Source organism: Salmo salar, chromosome ssa26 (genome assembly GCF_905237065.1).
Source record: "Salmo salar chromosome ssa26, Ssal_v3.1, whole genome shotgun sequence".
Classification (NCBI taxonomy): domain Eukaryota; kingdom Metazoa; phylum Chordata; class Actinopteri; order Salmoniformes; family Salmonidae; genus Salmo; species Salmo salar.
In genome coordinates this window covers 55,762,019-55,778,986 of record NC_059467.1, presented here as the reverse complement: position 1 = coordinate 55,778,986, position 16,968 = coordinate 55,762,019, and the positions used below count along the sequence as shown (strand labels likewise).

General features: G+C 36.3%; 1 protein-coding gene across 2 annotated transcripts in view; it reads left to right on the top strand.

Annotated features, from left to right (window-relative positions):
- Nucleotides 1-16,968, top strand: part of pdpr (pyruvate dehydrogenase phosphatase regulatory subunit) — a 74,738-nt gene that overhangs the window by 36,912 nt on the left and 20,858 nt on the right. For both annotated transcript variants that reach the window (XM_045708454.1, XM_045708455.1), the window contains 4 exons: nucleotides 1-128; nucleotides 4,847-4,959; nucleotides 5,061-5,155; nucleotides 6,029-6,118. The exon at nucleotides 1-128 is cut by the window's left edge and continues 21 nt beyond it. In XM_045708454.1, the coding sequence (XP_045564410.1) occupies nucleotides 1-128; nucleotides 4,847-4,959; nucleotides 5,061-5,155; nucleotides 6,029-6,118 (426 nt within the window). The remainder of the gene's footprint in view (nucleotides 129-4,846; nucleotides 4,960-5,060; nucleotides 5,156-6,028; nucleotides 6,119-16,968) is intronic.

Below are 16,968 nucleotides of genomic sequence, written 5' to 3'. Positions count from 1 at the left end.
GCGTTGCTACAGTACCTCTGTGCCAATGACCTCGATGTGCCAGTGGGTCACATCGTTCATACGGGCATGCTGAACGAGAGGGGCGGATATGAGAACGACTGCAGCGTGGTCAGAGTCAAGAAGAACAGGTGAGAGTTTAACCATTAAGAAGAACAGGTGAGAGTTTAACCGTTAAGAAGAACAGGTGAGAGTTTAACCATTAAGAAGAACAGGTGAGAGTTTAACCGTTAAGAAGAACAGGTGAGAGTTTAACCATTAAGAAGAACAGGTGAGAGCTTAACCATTAAGAAGAACAGGTGAGAGTTTAACCATTAAGAAGAACAGGTGAGAGTTTAACCATTAAGAAGAACAGGTGAGAGTTTAACCATTAAGAAGAACAGGTGAGAGTTTAACCATTAAGAAGAACAGGTGAGAGTTTAACCATTAAGAAGAACAGGTGAGAGTTTAACCGTTAAGAAGAACAGGTGAGAGCTTAACCATTAAGAAGAACAGGTGAGAGTTTAACCATTAAGAAGAACAGGTGAGAGTTTAACCATTAAGAAGAACAGGTGAGAGCTTAACCGTTAAGAAGAACAGGTGAGAGTTTAACCATTAAGAAGAACAGGTGAGAGCTTAACCGTTAAGAAGAACAGGTGAGAGCTTAACCGTTAAGAAGAACAGGTGAGAGTTTAACCGTTAAGAAGAACAGGTGAGAGTTTAACCGTTAAGAAGAACAGGTGAGAGTTTAACCATTAAGAAGAACAGGTGAGAGCTTAACCGTTAAGAAGAACAGGTGAGAGTTTAACCATTAAGAAGAACAGGTGAGAGTTTAACCATTAAGAAGAACAGGTGAGAGTTTAACCGTTAAGAAGAACAGGTGAGAGCTTAACCGTTAAGAAGAACAGGTGAGAGCTTAGCCATTAACCTCTAGGGGAGGTGGGACAAAATCGTCCCACACTATTCAACAGCCAGTGAAAAATTAGAGCGCCAAATTTAAAACCACAAAATGTTTTATTTTAAAGATCTCAAACTTTACACCATTTTATAGATACACTTCTCCTGAATCGAACCACGTTGTACGATTTCCAAAAGGCTTTACAGCGAAAGCAAAACATTAGATTATGTTAGGAGAGTACATAGACACAAAAAACCACACAGCCATTTCCAAGCAACTAGCATGCATCACAAAAACCCAAAACACAGCTAAATGCAGCACTAACCTTTGATGATCTTCATCAGATGACAACCCTAGGACATTATGTTATACAATACATGCATGTTTTATTCAATCAAGTTCATATTTATATCAAAAAACAGCTTTTTACATTAGCATGTGATGTTCAGAACTAGCATACCCACCGAAAACTTCTGGTGAATTTACTAAATTACTCACGATAAACGTTAACAAAATACATAACAATTATTTTAAGAATTATAGATACAGAACTCCTTTATGCAATCGCTTTGTCCGATTTTAAAATAGCTTTTCGGCGAAAGCACATTTTGCAATATTCTGAGTACATAGCTCGGCCATCACGGCTAGCTATTTTGACACCCGCCAACTTCGGGGTCACCTAAACTCAGAATTACTATTAGAAAAATTGGATTACCTTTGTTGTTCTTCGTCAGAATGCACTCCCAGGACTTCTACTTCAACAACAAATGTTGTTTTGGTTCCAAATAATCCATAGTTATATCCAAATACCTCCGTTTTGTTCGTGCGTTCAGGTCACTATCCGAAGGGTAACGCGCGAGCGCATTTCGTGACAAAAAAATTCAAAATATTCCATTACCGTACTTAGAAGCATGTCAAACGCTGTTTAAAATCTATTTTTATGCTATTTTTCTCGTAAAATAGTGATAATATTCCAACCGGGCAACGTTGTATTCATTCAAAGAGAGAAATAAAAAAATGGAGAAGTCTCGTGAACGCGCATCTCCAGTCTCACTGTCCCCAGGCTGACCACTTACAAACTCTGCTGCTGTACTTTGCCCAGAGACAGCAGACACCCCATTCCACTTTCTGGCAGCTTTAGAGAGCCAATGGAAGCCTTAGAAAGTGTCACGTTACAGCACAGATGCTGTATTTTCGATAGAGATGCAACAGAAGGACAACAAATTGTCAGACAGGGCACTTCCTGTATGGAATCTTCTCAGGTTTTGGCCTTCCATATGAGTTCTGTTATACTCACAGACACCATTCAAACAGTTTTAGAAACTTCAGAGTGTTTTCTATCCAACTCTACTAATTATATGCATATTCTAGTTTCTGGGCAGGAGTAGTAACCAGATTAAATTGGGTACGTTTTTTATCTGGCCGTGAAAATACTGTCCCCTATACCACAACAGGGGGGGCCAGCACAGAAAAAAAAAAAAATGAAATGAAAAGAAATGTATGCATTCGCTACTGTAAGTCGCTCTGGATAAGAGCGTCTGCTAAATGACTAAAATGTAAATGTAAAATGTTAACTTCTATGGGCTAGGTGGGACGCTGCGGGACACAGCCAGTTTATCAGGGCGGAAAATTCAATAACAACAAAATGTCATAATTCAACTTTCTCAAACATACAACTATTTTACACCATTTTAAAGATAAACTTCTCGTTAATCGAACCACTTTGTCCGATTTTCAAAAAAGGCTTTACAGCGAAAGCATAACATTAGATTATGTTAGGAGAGTACATATCCAAAAATAATCACAGCCATTTTCCAAGCAAGGACATGTGTCAATAAAAACCAAATCACAGCTAAATGAAGCACTAACCTTTGATCTTCATCAGATGACACTCCTAGGACATCATGTTACACAATACATGTATGTTTTGTTCGATAAAGTTCATATTTATATCTAAAAATCAGTATTTTACATTGGCGCTTGATGTTCAGAAAATGTATTCCCACCAAAACCTTCGGTGAATGTGCACATAAATTTACAAAAATACTCACAATAAACGTTGACAAAATATATAACAATTATTTTAAGAATTATAGATAGACTACCCCTGGATGCAACTGCTGTGTCAGATTTTAAAATAGCTTTACGGAGAAAGCACATTTTTCAATATTCTGAGTACATTCAGACACCCGCCAAGTTCGGGGCAACCTAAACTCAGAATTAGTATTAGAAAGTTGCTCTTACCTTTGCTGATCTTCATCAGAATGCACTCCCACGACTGCTACTTCCACAAGAAATGTTGTTTTTGTTCGAAATAATCCATATTTATGTCCAAATACCTCCGTTTTGTTCGTGCGTACAGATCACTTATCCAAAGGCATAACGCGCGAGCGCGGAACGAGAGACGAAAAGTCAAAATGTTCCATTACCGTACTTAGAAGCATGTCAAACGCTCAGGTTTTTGCCTGCCATATGAGTTCTGTTATACTCACAGACACCATTCAAACAGTTTTAGAAACTTCAGAGTCTTTTCTATCCAAATCTACTAATAATATGCATATTCTCATTTCTGGGCAAGAGTAGTAACCTGTTTAAATTGGGTACGTTTTTCATCCGGCCGTGAAAATACTGCCCCCTAGCCCAGACAGGTTAAGAAGAACAGGTGAGAGTTTAACCATTAGAAGAACCACTGCAGCGTGGTCAGAGTCCAGAAGAATAGGTGAGAGCCTAGCCAGCTGTTCATAACTCCACCTGGGGGCAACTCCACCTGGGGGCAACTCCACCTGGTTGGTAACTCCACCTGGGGGCAACTCCACCTGGTTGGTAACTCCATCTGGGGGCAACTCCACCTGGTTGGTAACTCCACCTGGTTGGTAACTCCACCTGGTTGGCAACTCCACCTGGGGGTAACTCCACCTGGGGGCAACTCCACCTGGTTGGTAATTCCACCTGGGGGCAACTCCATCTGGGGGCAACTCCACCTGGTTGGTAACTCCACCTGGTTGGTAACTCCATCTGGTTGGTAATTCCACCTGGGGGTATCTCCACCTGGTTGGTAACTCCACCTGGTTGGTAACTCCACCTGGTTGGTAACTCCACCTGGTTGGTAACTCCACCTGGGGGCAACTCCACCTGGTTGGTAACTCCACCTGGTTGGTAACTCCACCTGGTTGGTAACTCCACCTGGTTGGTAACTCCACCTGGTTGGTAACTCCACCTGGTTGGCAACTCCACCTAGTTGGCAACTCCACCTGGGGGTAACTCCACCTGGTTGGTAACTCCACCTGGTTGGTAACTCCACCTGGTTGGCAACTCCACCTGGTTGGTAACTCCACCTGGTTGGTAACTCCACCTGGGGGTAACTCGTGTGAATGTCCTCCAAATGAACAGGATAGAGACTGAACCACCTTGTCTTACGTCAGACACCTCCACATTCGTCTGCACTGTCTGTTGAGGGACGAGCGTCACATAGGAGTGACACCACCAGTCGCAAGACAATGGCTGGGGAGGCGACGGGTTAGTCCCTCGTCTAAATGTTTTTCTCTCTCCGTCTCTCTCTCTCTCTCTCTCTCTCTCTCTCTCTCTGTCTCTGTCTCTGTCTCTGTCTCTCTCTCTCTCTCTCTCTCTCTCTTCTCTCTCTCTCTCTCTCTCTCTCTCTCTCTGTCTCTGTCTCTGTTTTTCTCTCTCTCTCTCTCTCTCTCTCTCTGTCTCTGTCTTCTTCTCTCTGTCTCTCTCTCTCTCTCTCTCTCTCTCTCTCTCTTCTCTCTCTCTCTGTCTTGTCTCTCTCTCTCTCTCTCTCTCTCTCTCTCTCTCTCTCTCTCTGCTCTCTCTCTCTTTCTCTCTCTCTCTCTCTCTCTCTCTCTCTCTCTGTCTCTCTCTCTCTCTCTGTCTCTCCTCTATGTCTCTCTCTCTGTCTCTCTCTCTCTGTCTCTCCTCTATGTCTCTCCTCTGTCTCTCTCTCTGTCTCTGTAGCTTCTTCATCATCTCTCCTACGGATCAGCAGGTCCACTGCTGGTCGTGGTTGAAGAAGCACATGCCCGAAGACCCACAGCTCCACCTCGAGGATGTCAGTTGGAAGTACACCGGTGAGAACGATCGCTGCAGAATCCTCAACTTTCCCCTCAGTTCTACACAATGTAATTCTGTTCTGAGAACCCGTTTTTCTCCCACGCCTCCCTTCCTACAGCGTTGAATCTTATTGGTCCGCGCGCGATGGACGTCCTAGGAGAACTATCGTATGTCTCCATGACTCCCGAACACTTCCCGTCCCTCTTCTGTAAGGTGAGGGGAACCCCTGTCCGTCTGTAAGGTGAGGGGAACCCCTGTCCTTCTGTAAGGTGAGGGGAACCCCTGTCCTTCTGTAAGGTGAGGGGAACCCCTGTCCGTCTTCTGTAAGGTGAGGGGAACCCCTGTCCTTCTGTAAGGTGAGGGGAACCCCTGTCCGTCTGTAAGGTGAGGGGAACCCCTGTCCGTCTGTAAGGTGAGGGGAACCCCTGTCCTTCTGTAAGGTGAGGGGAACCCCTGTCCGTCTTCTGTAAGGTGAGGGGAACCCCTGTCCGTCTTCTGTAAGGTGAGGGGAACCCCTGTCCGTCTTCTGTAAGGTGAGGGGAACCCCTGTCCGTCTTCTGTAAGGTGAGGGGAACCCCTGTCCGTCTTCTGTAAGGTGAGGGGAACCCCTGTCCTTCTGTAAGGTGAGGGGAACCCCTGTCCTTCTGTAAGGTGAGGGGAACCCCTGTCCTTCTGTAAGGTGAGGGGAACCCCTGTCCTTCTGTAAGGTGAGGGGAACCCCTGTCCGTCTGTAAGGTGAGGGGAACCCCTGTCCTTCTGTAAGGTGAGGGGAACCCCTGTCCTTCTGTAAGGTGAGGGGAACCCCTGTCCTTCTGTAAGGTGAGGGGAACCCCTGTCCTTCTGTAAGGTGAGGGGAACCCCTGTCCTTCTGTAAGGTGAGGGGAACCCCTGTCCTTCTGTAAGGTGCGGGGAAACCCCTGTCCTTCTGTAAGGTGAGGGGAAACCCCTGTCCTTCTGTAAGGTGAGGGGAAACCCTGTCCGTCTTTAGACCAGTCGCGTTATGTGATAGTGAAGTGGCCCCCGTCTCATCACAAGGCTGAGTGTTGTTGTTGTTGTGTTTCTGACCCTTGGTTTGTGTGTCAACAGGAAATGAGTGTGGGATATGCCAATGGGATCAGAGTGATGAGTATGACCCATACAGGAGAGCCAGGATTCATGCTTTACATACCTATAGAGGTGAGATATACACTATACTATACTATACTATATACTACTGGTAATATACCCATACAGGAGAACCAGGCTTCACATACCTATAGAGGTGAGATATACACTATACTCTACTATATTATACACTACTGGTAATATACTACTATACTACTGGTTATATACTACTAGAGACTACTGGTTATATGCTACTAGACTACTGGTTATATACTACTAGACTATTGGTTATATACTACTAGACTACTGGTTATATACTACTAGTCTACTGGTTATATACTACAAGACTACTGGTTATATACTACTAGACTACTGGTTATATACTACTAGACTACTGGTTATATACTACTAGACTACTGGTTATATACTACTAGACACTACTGGTTATATACTACTAGACACTACTGGTTATATACTACTATACACTACTGGTTATATACTACTAGACTACTGGTTATATACTACTACACTACTGGCTATATACTACTGGTTATATACTACTAGACTACTGGCTATATCCTACTGGTTATATACTACTAGACTACTGGTTATATACTACTAGACTACTGGTTATATACTACTAGACTACTATACACTACTGGTTATATACTACTATACACGACTGGTTATATACTACTAGACTACTGGTTATATACTACTAGACTACTGGTTATATACTACTAGACTACTATACACTACTGGTTATATACTACTAGACTACTGGTTATATACTACTGGACTACTGGTTATATACTACTAGACTACTGGTTATATACTACTAGACTACTGGTTATATACTACTAGACTACTGGTTATATACTACTAGACTACTGGTTATATACTACTAGTCTACTATACACTACTGGTTATATACTACTAGATACTACTGGTTATATACTATACACTACTGGTTATATACCACTAGTCTACTGGTTATATACTACTAGACTACTGGTTATATACTACTAGACTACTGGTTATATACTACTATACACTACTGGTTATATACTACTAGACTACTGGTTATTTTCTACTAGTCTACTGGTTAAATACTACTAGACTACTGGTTATATACTACTATACACTACTGGTTATATACTACTAGAGTACTGGTTATATACTACTAGACTACTGGTTATATACTACTAGACACTACTGGTTATATACTACTAGACTACTGGTTAAATACTACTATACTACTGGTTATATACTACTGGTTATATACTACTAGACTACTGGTTATATACTACTATACACTACTGGTTATATACTACTAGCCTACTGGTTATATACTACTATACACTACTGGTTATATACTACTAGACTACTGGTTATATACTACTATACACTACTGGTTATATAATACTAGACTACTGGTTATATACTACTAGACTACTGGTTATATACTACTAGACTACTGGTTATATACTACTAGACTACTGGTTATATACTACTAGACTACTGGTTATATACTACTGGACTACTGGTTATATACTACTAGACTACTGGTTATGTACTACTAGACTACTATACACTACTGGTTATATACTACTGGTTATATACTACTAGACTACTATACACTACTGGTTATATATTTCTAGACTACTGGTTATATACTACTAGACTACTGTTTATATACTACTAGACTACTGGTTATATACTACTAGACTACTGGTTATATACTACTAGACTACTGGTTATATACTACTAGACTACTATACACTACTGGTTATATACTACTAGACTACTGGTTATATACTACTAGACTACTGGTTATATACTACTAGACTACTATACACTACTGGTTATATACTACTATACACGACTGGTTATATACTACTATACACGACTGGTTATATACTACTAGACTACTGGTTATATACTACTAGACTACTGGTTATATACTACTAGACTACTGGTTATATACTACTGGTTATATACTACTAGACTACTGGTTATATACTACTATACTACTGGTTATATACTACTAGACTACTGGTTATATACTACTAGACTACTGGTTATATACAACTAGACTACTGGTTATATACTATACACTACTAGTTATATACTACTACACTACTGGTTATATACTACTATACACTACTGGTTATAGACTACTAGACTACTGGTTATATACTACTAGACTACTGGTTATATACTACTAGACTACTGGTTATATACTACTAGACTACTGGTTATATACTACTGGTTATATACTACTAGACTACTGGTTATATACTACTAGACTACTGGTTAAATACTACTGGTTATATACTACTAGACTACTATACTACTGGTTATATACTACTAGACTACTGGTTATATACTACTAGACTACTGGTTATATACTACTATAAACTACTGGTTATATACTACTAGACTACTGGTTATATACTACTAGACTACTGGTTATATACTACTAGACTACTGGTTATATACTACTGGTTATATACTACTAGACTACTGGTTATATACTACTAGACTACTGGTTATATACTACTAGACTACTATACACTAACGGTTATATACTACTAGACTACTGGTTATATACTACTAGTCTACTGGTTATATACTACTAGACTACTGGTTATATACTACTAGACTACTGGTTATATACTACTAGACTACTGGTTATATACTAGACACTACTGGTTATATACTACTAGACTACTGGTTATATACTACTAGACTACTATACACTACTGGTTATATACTACTAGACTACTGGTTATATACTACTAGTCTACTATACACTACTGGTTATATACTACTAGATACTACTGGTTATATACTATACACTACTGGTTATATACCACTAGTCTACTGGTTATATACTACTAGACTACTGGTTATATACTACTAGACTACTGGTTATATACTACTATACACTACTGGTTATATACTACTAGACTACTGGTTATTTTCTACTAGTCTACTGGTTAAATACTACTAGACTACTGGTTATATACTACTATACACTACTGGTTATATACTACTAGACTACTGGTTATATACTACTAGACTACTGGTTATATACTACTAGACACTACTGGTTATATACTACTAGACTACTGGTTAAATACTACTATACTACTGGTTATATACTACTGGTTATATACTACTAGACTACTGGTTATATACTACTATACACTACTGGTTATATACTACTAGCCTACTGGTTATATACTACTATACACTACTGGTTATATACTACTAGACTACTGGTTATATACTACTAGACTACTGGTTATATACTACTATACACTACTGGTTATATACTACTAGACTACTGGTTATATACTACTAGACTACTGGTTATATACTACTAGACTACTGGTTATATACTACTAGACTACTGGTTATATACTACTGGACTACTGGTTATATACTACTGGACTACTGGTTATATACTACTAGACTACTGGTTATGTACTACTAGACTACTATACACTACTGGTTATATACTACTGGTTATATACTACTAGACTACTATACACTACTGGTTATATATTTCTAGACTACTGGTTATATACTACTAGACTACTGTTTATATACTACTAGACTACTGGTTATATACTACTAGACTACTGGTTATATACTACTAGACTACTGGTTATATACTACTAGACTACTATACACTACTGGTTATATACTACTAGACTACTGGTTATATACTACTAGACTACTGGTTATATACTACTAGACTACTGGTTATATACTACTAGACTACTATACACTACTGGTTATATACTACTATACACGACTGGTTATATACTACTATACACGACTGGTTATATACTACTAGACTACTGGTTATATACTACTAGACTACTGGTTATATACTACTAGACTACTGGTTATATACTACTGGTTATATACTACTAGACTACTGGTTATATACTACTATACTACTGGTTATATACTACTAGACTACTGGTTATATACTACTAGACTACTGGTTATATACAACTAGACTACTGGTTATATACTATACACTACTAGTTATATACTACTACACTACTGGTTATATACTACTATACACTACTGGTTATAGACTACTAGACTACTGGTTATATACTACTAGACTACTGGTTATATACTACTAGACTACTGGTTATATACTACTAGACTACTGGTTATATACTACTAGACTACTGGTTATATACTACTGATTATATACTACTAGACTACTATACACTACTGGTTATATACTACTAGACTACTGGTTATATACTACTAGACTACTGGTTATATACTACTAGTCTACTGGTTATATACTACTAGACTACTGGTTATATACTATACACTACTGGTTATATACTACTAGACTACTGGTTATATACTACTGGTTATATACTACTAGACTACTGGTTATATACTACTATACACTACTGGTTATATACTACTATACACTACTGGTTATATACTACTATACACTACTGGTTATATACTACTATACACTACTGGTTATATACTACTAGACTACTGGTTATATACTACTAGACTACTGGTTATATACTACTAGTCTACTGGTTATATACTATACACTACTGGTTATATACTATACACTACTGGTTATATAATGCTAGACTACTGGTTATATAATGCTAGACTACTGGTTATATACTACTAGACTACTGGTTATATACTACTAGTCTACTATACACTACTGGTTATATACTACTAGACTACTGGTTATATACTACTATAAACTACTGGTTATATACTACTATAAACTACTGGTTATATACTACTACTAGACTACTGGTTATATACTACTAGACTACTGGTTATATACTACTAGTCTACTATACACTACTGGTTATATACTACTAGACTACTGGTTATATACTACTATAAACTACTGGTTATATACTACTATAAACTACTGGTTATATACTACTACTAGACTACTGGTTATATACTACTAGACTACTGGTTATATACTACTAGACTACTGGTTATATACTACTAGACTTTTGGTTATATACTACTAGACTACTGGTTATATACTACTAGACTACTGGTTATGTACTACTAGACTACTGGTTATGTACCACTAGACTACTGGTTATGTACCACTAGACTACTGGTTATGTACCACTAGACTACTGGTTATATACCACTAGACTACTGGTTATATACTACTAGACTACTGGTTATATACTACTATAGACTACTGGTTATATACTACTATAGACTACTGGTTATATACTACTATACACTACTGGTTATATACTACTATAGACTACTGGTTATATACTACTAGACTACTGGTTATATACTACTAGACTACTGGTTATATACCACTAGACTACTGGTTATATACCACTGGTTATATACTACTATACTACTAGACTACTGGTTATATACCACTAGACTACTGGTTATATACTACTGGTTATATAGTACTAGACTACTATACTACTGGTTATATACTACTAGACTACTGGTTATATACTACTATAAACTACTGGTTATATACTACTAGACTACTGGTTATATACTACTAGACTACTGGTTATATACTACTGGTTATATACTACTAGACTACTGGTTATATACTACTAGACTACTGGTTATATACTACTGGTTATATACTACTAGACTACTATACTACTGGTTATATACTACTAGACTACTGGTTATATACTACTAGACTACTGGTTATATACTACTATAAACTACTGGTTATATACTACTAGACTACTGGTTATATACTACTAGACTACTGGTTATATACTACTAGACTACTGGTTATATACTACTGGTTATATACTGCTAGACTACTGGTTATATACTACTAGACTACTGGTTATATACTACTAGACTACTGGTTATATACTACTAGACTACTATACACTACCGGTTATATACTACTAGACTACTGGTTATATACTACTAGTCTACTGGTTATATACTACTAGACTACTGGTTATATACTACTAGACTACTGGTTATATACTAGACACTACTGGTTATATACTACTAGACTACTGGTTATATACTACTAGACTACTATACACTACTGGTTATATACTACTAGACTACTGGTTATATACTACTAGACTACTGGTTATATACTACTAGACTACTGGTTATATACTACTAGTCTACTGGTTATATACTACTAGACTACTGGTTATATACTACTAGACTACTGGTTATGTACTACTAGTCTACTGGTTATATACTACTAGTCTACTGGTTATATACTACTAGACTACTGGTTATATACTACTAGACTACTGGTTATATACTACTAGACTACTGGTTATATACTACTAGACTACTGGTTATGTACTACTAGACTACTGGTTATGTACTACTAGACTACTGGTTATGTACTACTAGACTACTGGTTATATACCACTAGACTACTGGTTATATACTACTAGTCTACTGGTTATATACTACTAGTCTACTGGTTATATACTACTAGTCTACTGGTTATATACTACTAGACTACTGGTTATATACTACTAGTCTACTGGTTATATACTACTAGTCTACTGGTTATATACTACTAGACTACTGGTTATATACTACTAGACTACTGGTTATATACTAGACACTACTGGTTATATACTACTAGACTACTGGTTATATACTACTGGTTATATACTACTAGACTACTGGTTATATACTACTAGTCTACTGGTTATATACTACTAGTCTACTGGTTATATACTATACACTACTGGTTATATACTACTAGACTACTGGTTATATACTACTGGTTATATACTACTAGACTACTGGTTATATACTAGACACTACTGGTTATATACTACTAGACTACTGGTTATATACTACTGGTTATATACTACTAGACTACTGGTTATATACTACTAGACTACTGGTTATCTACTACTAGACTACTGGTTATATACTACTAGTCTACTGGTTATATACTACTAGACTACTGGTTATATACTACTAGACTACTGGTTATATACTAGACACTACTGGTTATATACTACTAGACTACTGGTTATATACTACTGGTTATATACTACTAGACTACTGGTTATATACTACTAGACTACTGGTTATATACTACTAGTCTACTATACACTACTGGTTATATACTACTAGTCTACTGGTTATATACTACTAGTCTACTGGTTATATACTACTAGTCTACTGGTTATATACTACTAGACTACTGGTTATATACTACTAGACTACTGGTTATATACTACTAGACTACTGGTTATATACTACTAGACTACTGGTTATATACTACTGGTTATATACTACTAGACTACTGGTTATATACTACTAGACTACTGGTTATATACTACTAGACTACTGGTTATATACTACTAGTCTACTATACACTACTGGTTATATACTACTAGTCTACTGGTTATATACTACTAGTCTACTGGTTATATACTACTAGACTACTGGTTATATACTACTAGACTACTGGTTATATACTACTAGTCTACTGGTTATATACTACTAGTCTACTGGTTATATACTACTAGTCTACTGGTTATATACTACTAGACTACTGGTTATATACTACTGGACTACTGGTTATATACTACTAGTCTACTATACACTACTGGTTATATACTACTAGTCTACTGGTTATATACTACTAGTCTACTGGTTATATACTACTAGTCTACTGGTTATATACTACTAGACTACTGGTTATATACTACTGGACTACTGGTTATATACTACTGGTTATATACTACTAGACTACTGGTTATATACTACTAGACTACTGGTTATATACTACTGGTTATATACTACTAGACTACTATACACTACTGGTTATATACTACTAGACTACTGGTTATATACTACTAGACTACTGGTTATATACTACTGGTTATATACTACTAGTCTACTATACACTACTGGTTATATACTACTAGTCTACTGGTTATATACTACTAGTCTACTGGTTATATACTACTAGTCTACTGGTTATACACTACTGGTTATATACTACTAGTCTACTGGTTATATACTACTAGTCTACTGGTTATATACTACTAGTCTACTGGTTATATACTACTAGTCTACTGGTTATATACTACTAGACTACTGGTTATATACTATACACTACTAGTTATATACTACTACACTACTGGTTATATACTACTATACACTACTGGTTATAGACTACTAGACTACTGGTTATATACTACTAGACTACTGGTTATATACTACTAGACTACTGGTTATATACTACTAGACTACTGGTTATATACTACTAGACTACTGGTTATATACTACTGATTATATACTACTAGACTACTATACACTACTGGTTATATACTACTAGACTACTGGTTATATACTACTAGACTACTGGTTATATACTACTAGTCTACTGGTTATATACTACTAGACTACTGGTTATATACTATACACTACTGGTTATATACTACTAGACTACTGGTTATATACTACTGGTTATATACTACTAGACTACTGGTTATATACTACTATACACTACTGGTTATATACTACTATACACTACTGGTTATATACTACTATACACTACTGGTTATATACTACTATACACTACTGGTTATATACTACTAGACTACTGGTTATATACTACTAGACTACTGGTTATATACTACTAGTCTACTGGTTATATACTATACACTACTGGTTATATACTATACACTACTGGTTATATAATGCTAGACTACTGGTTATATAATGCTAGACTACTGGTTATATACTACTAGACTACTGGTTATATACTACTAGTCTACTATACACTACTGGTTATATACTACTAGACTACTGGTTATATACTACTATAAACTACTGGTTATATACTACTATAAACTACTGGTTATATACTACTACTAGACTACTGGTTATATACTACTAGACTACTGGTTATATACTACTAGTCTACTATACACTACTGGTTATATACTACTAGACTACTGGTTATATACTACTATAAACTACTGGTTATATACTACTATAAACTACTGGTTATATACTACTACTAGACTACTGGTTATATACTACTAGACTACTGGTTATATACTACTAGACTACTGGTTATATACTACTAGACTTTTGGTTATATACTACTAGACTACTGGTTATATACTACTAGACTACTGGTTATGTACTACTAGACTACTGGTTATGTACCACTAGACTACTGGTTATGTACCACTAGACTACTGGTTATATACCACTAGACTACTGGTTATATACCACTAGACTACTGGTTATATACTACTAGACTACTGGTTATATACTACTATAGACTACTGGTTATATACTACTATAGACTACTGGTTATATACTACTATACACTACTGGTTATATACTACTATAGACTACTGGTTATATACTACTAGACTACTGGTTATATACTACTAGACTACTGGTTATATACCACTAGACTACTGGTTATATACCACTGGTTATATACTACTATACTACTAGACTACTGGTTATATACCACTAGACTACTGGTTATATACTACTGGTTATATAGTACTAGACTACTATACTACTGGTTATATACTACTAGACTACTGGTTATATACTACTATAAACTACTGGTTATATACTACTAGACTACTGGTTATATACTACTAGACTACTGGTTATATACTACTGGTTATATACTACTAGACTACTGGTTATATACTACTAGACTACTGGTTATATACTACTGGTTATATACTACTAGACTACTATACTACTGGTTATATACTACTAGACTACTGGTTATATACTACTAGACTACTGGTTATATACTACTATAAACTACTGGTTATATACTACTAGACTACTGGTTATATACTACTAGACTACTGGTTATATACTACTAGACTACTGGTTATATACTACTGGTTATATACTACTAGACTACTGGTTATATACTACTAGACTACTGGTTATATACTACTAGACTACTGGTTATATACTACTAGACTACTATACACTACCGGTTATATACTACTAGACTACTGGTTATATACTACTAGTCTACTGGTTATATACTACTAGACTACTGGTTATATACTACTAGACTACTGGTTATATACTAGACACTACTGGTTATATACTACTAGACTACTGGTTATATACTACTAGACTACTATACACTACTGGTTATATACTACTAGACTACTGGTTATATACTACTAGACTACTGGTTATATACTACTGGTTATATACTACTATAAACTACTGGTTATATACTACTATAAACTACTGGTTATATACTACTACTAGACTACTGGTTATATACTACTAGACTACTGGTTATATACTACTAGACTACTGGTTATATACTACTAGACTTTTTGGTTATATACTACTAGACTACTGGTTATATACTACTAGACTACTGGTTATGTACTACTAGACTACTGGTTATGTACCACTAGACTACTGGTTATGTACCACTAGACTACTGGTTATATACCACTAGACTACTGGTTATATACCACTAGACTACTGGTTATATACTACTAGACTACTGGTTATATACTACTATAGACTACTGGTTATATACTACTATAGACTACTGGTTATATACTACTATACACTACTGGTTATATACTACTATAGACTACTGGTTATATACTACTAGACTACTGGTTATATACTACTAGACTACTGGTTATATACCACTAGACTACTGGTTATATACCACTGGTTATATACTACTATACTACTAGACTACTGGTTATATACCACTAGACTACTGGTTATATACTACTGGTTATATAGTACTAGACTACTATACTACTGGTTATATACTACTAGACTACTGGTTATATACTACTATAAACTACTGGTTATATACTACTAGACTACTGGTTATATACTACTAGACTACT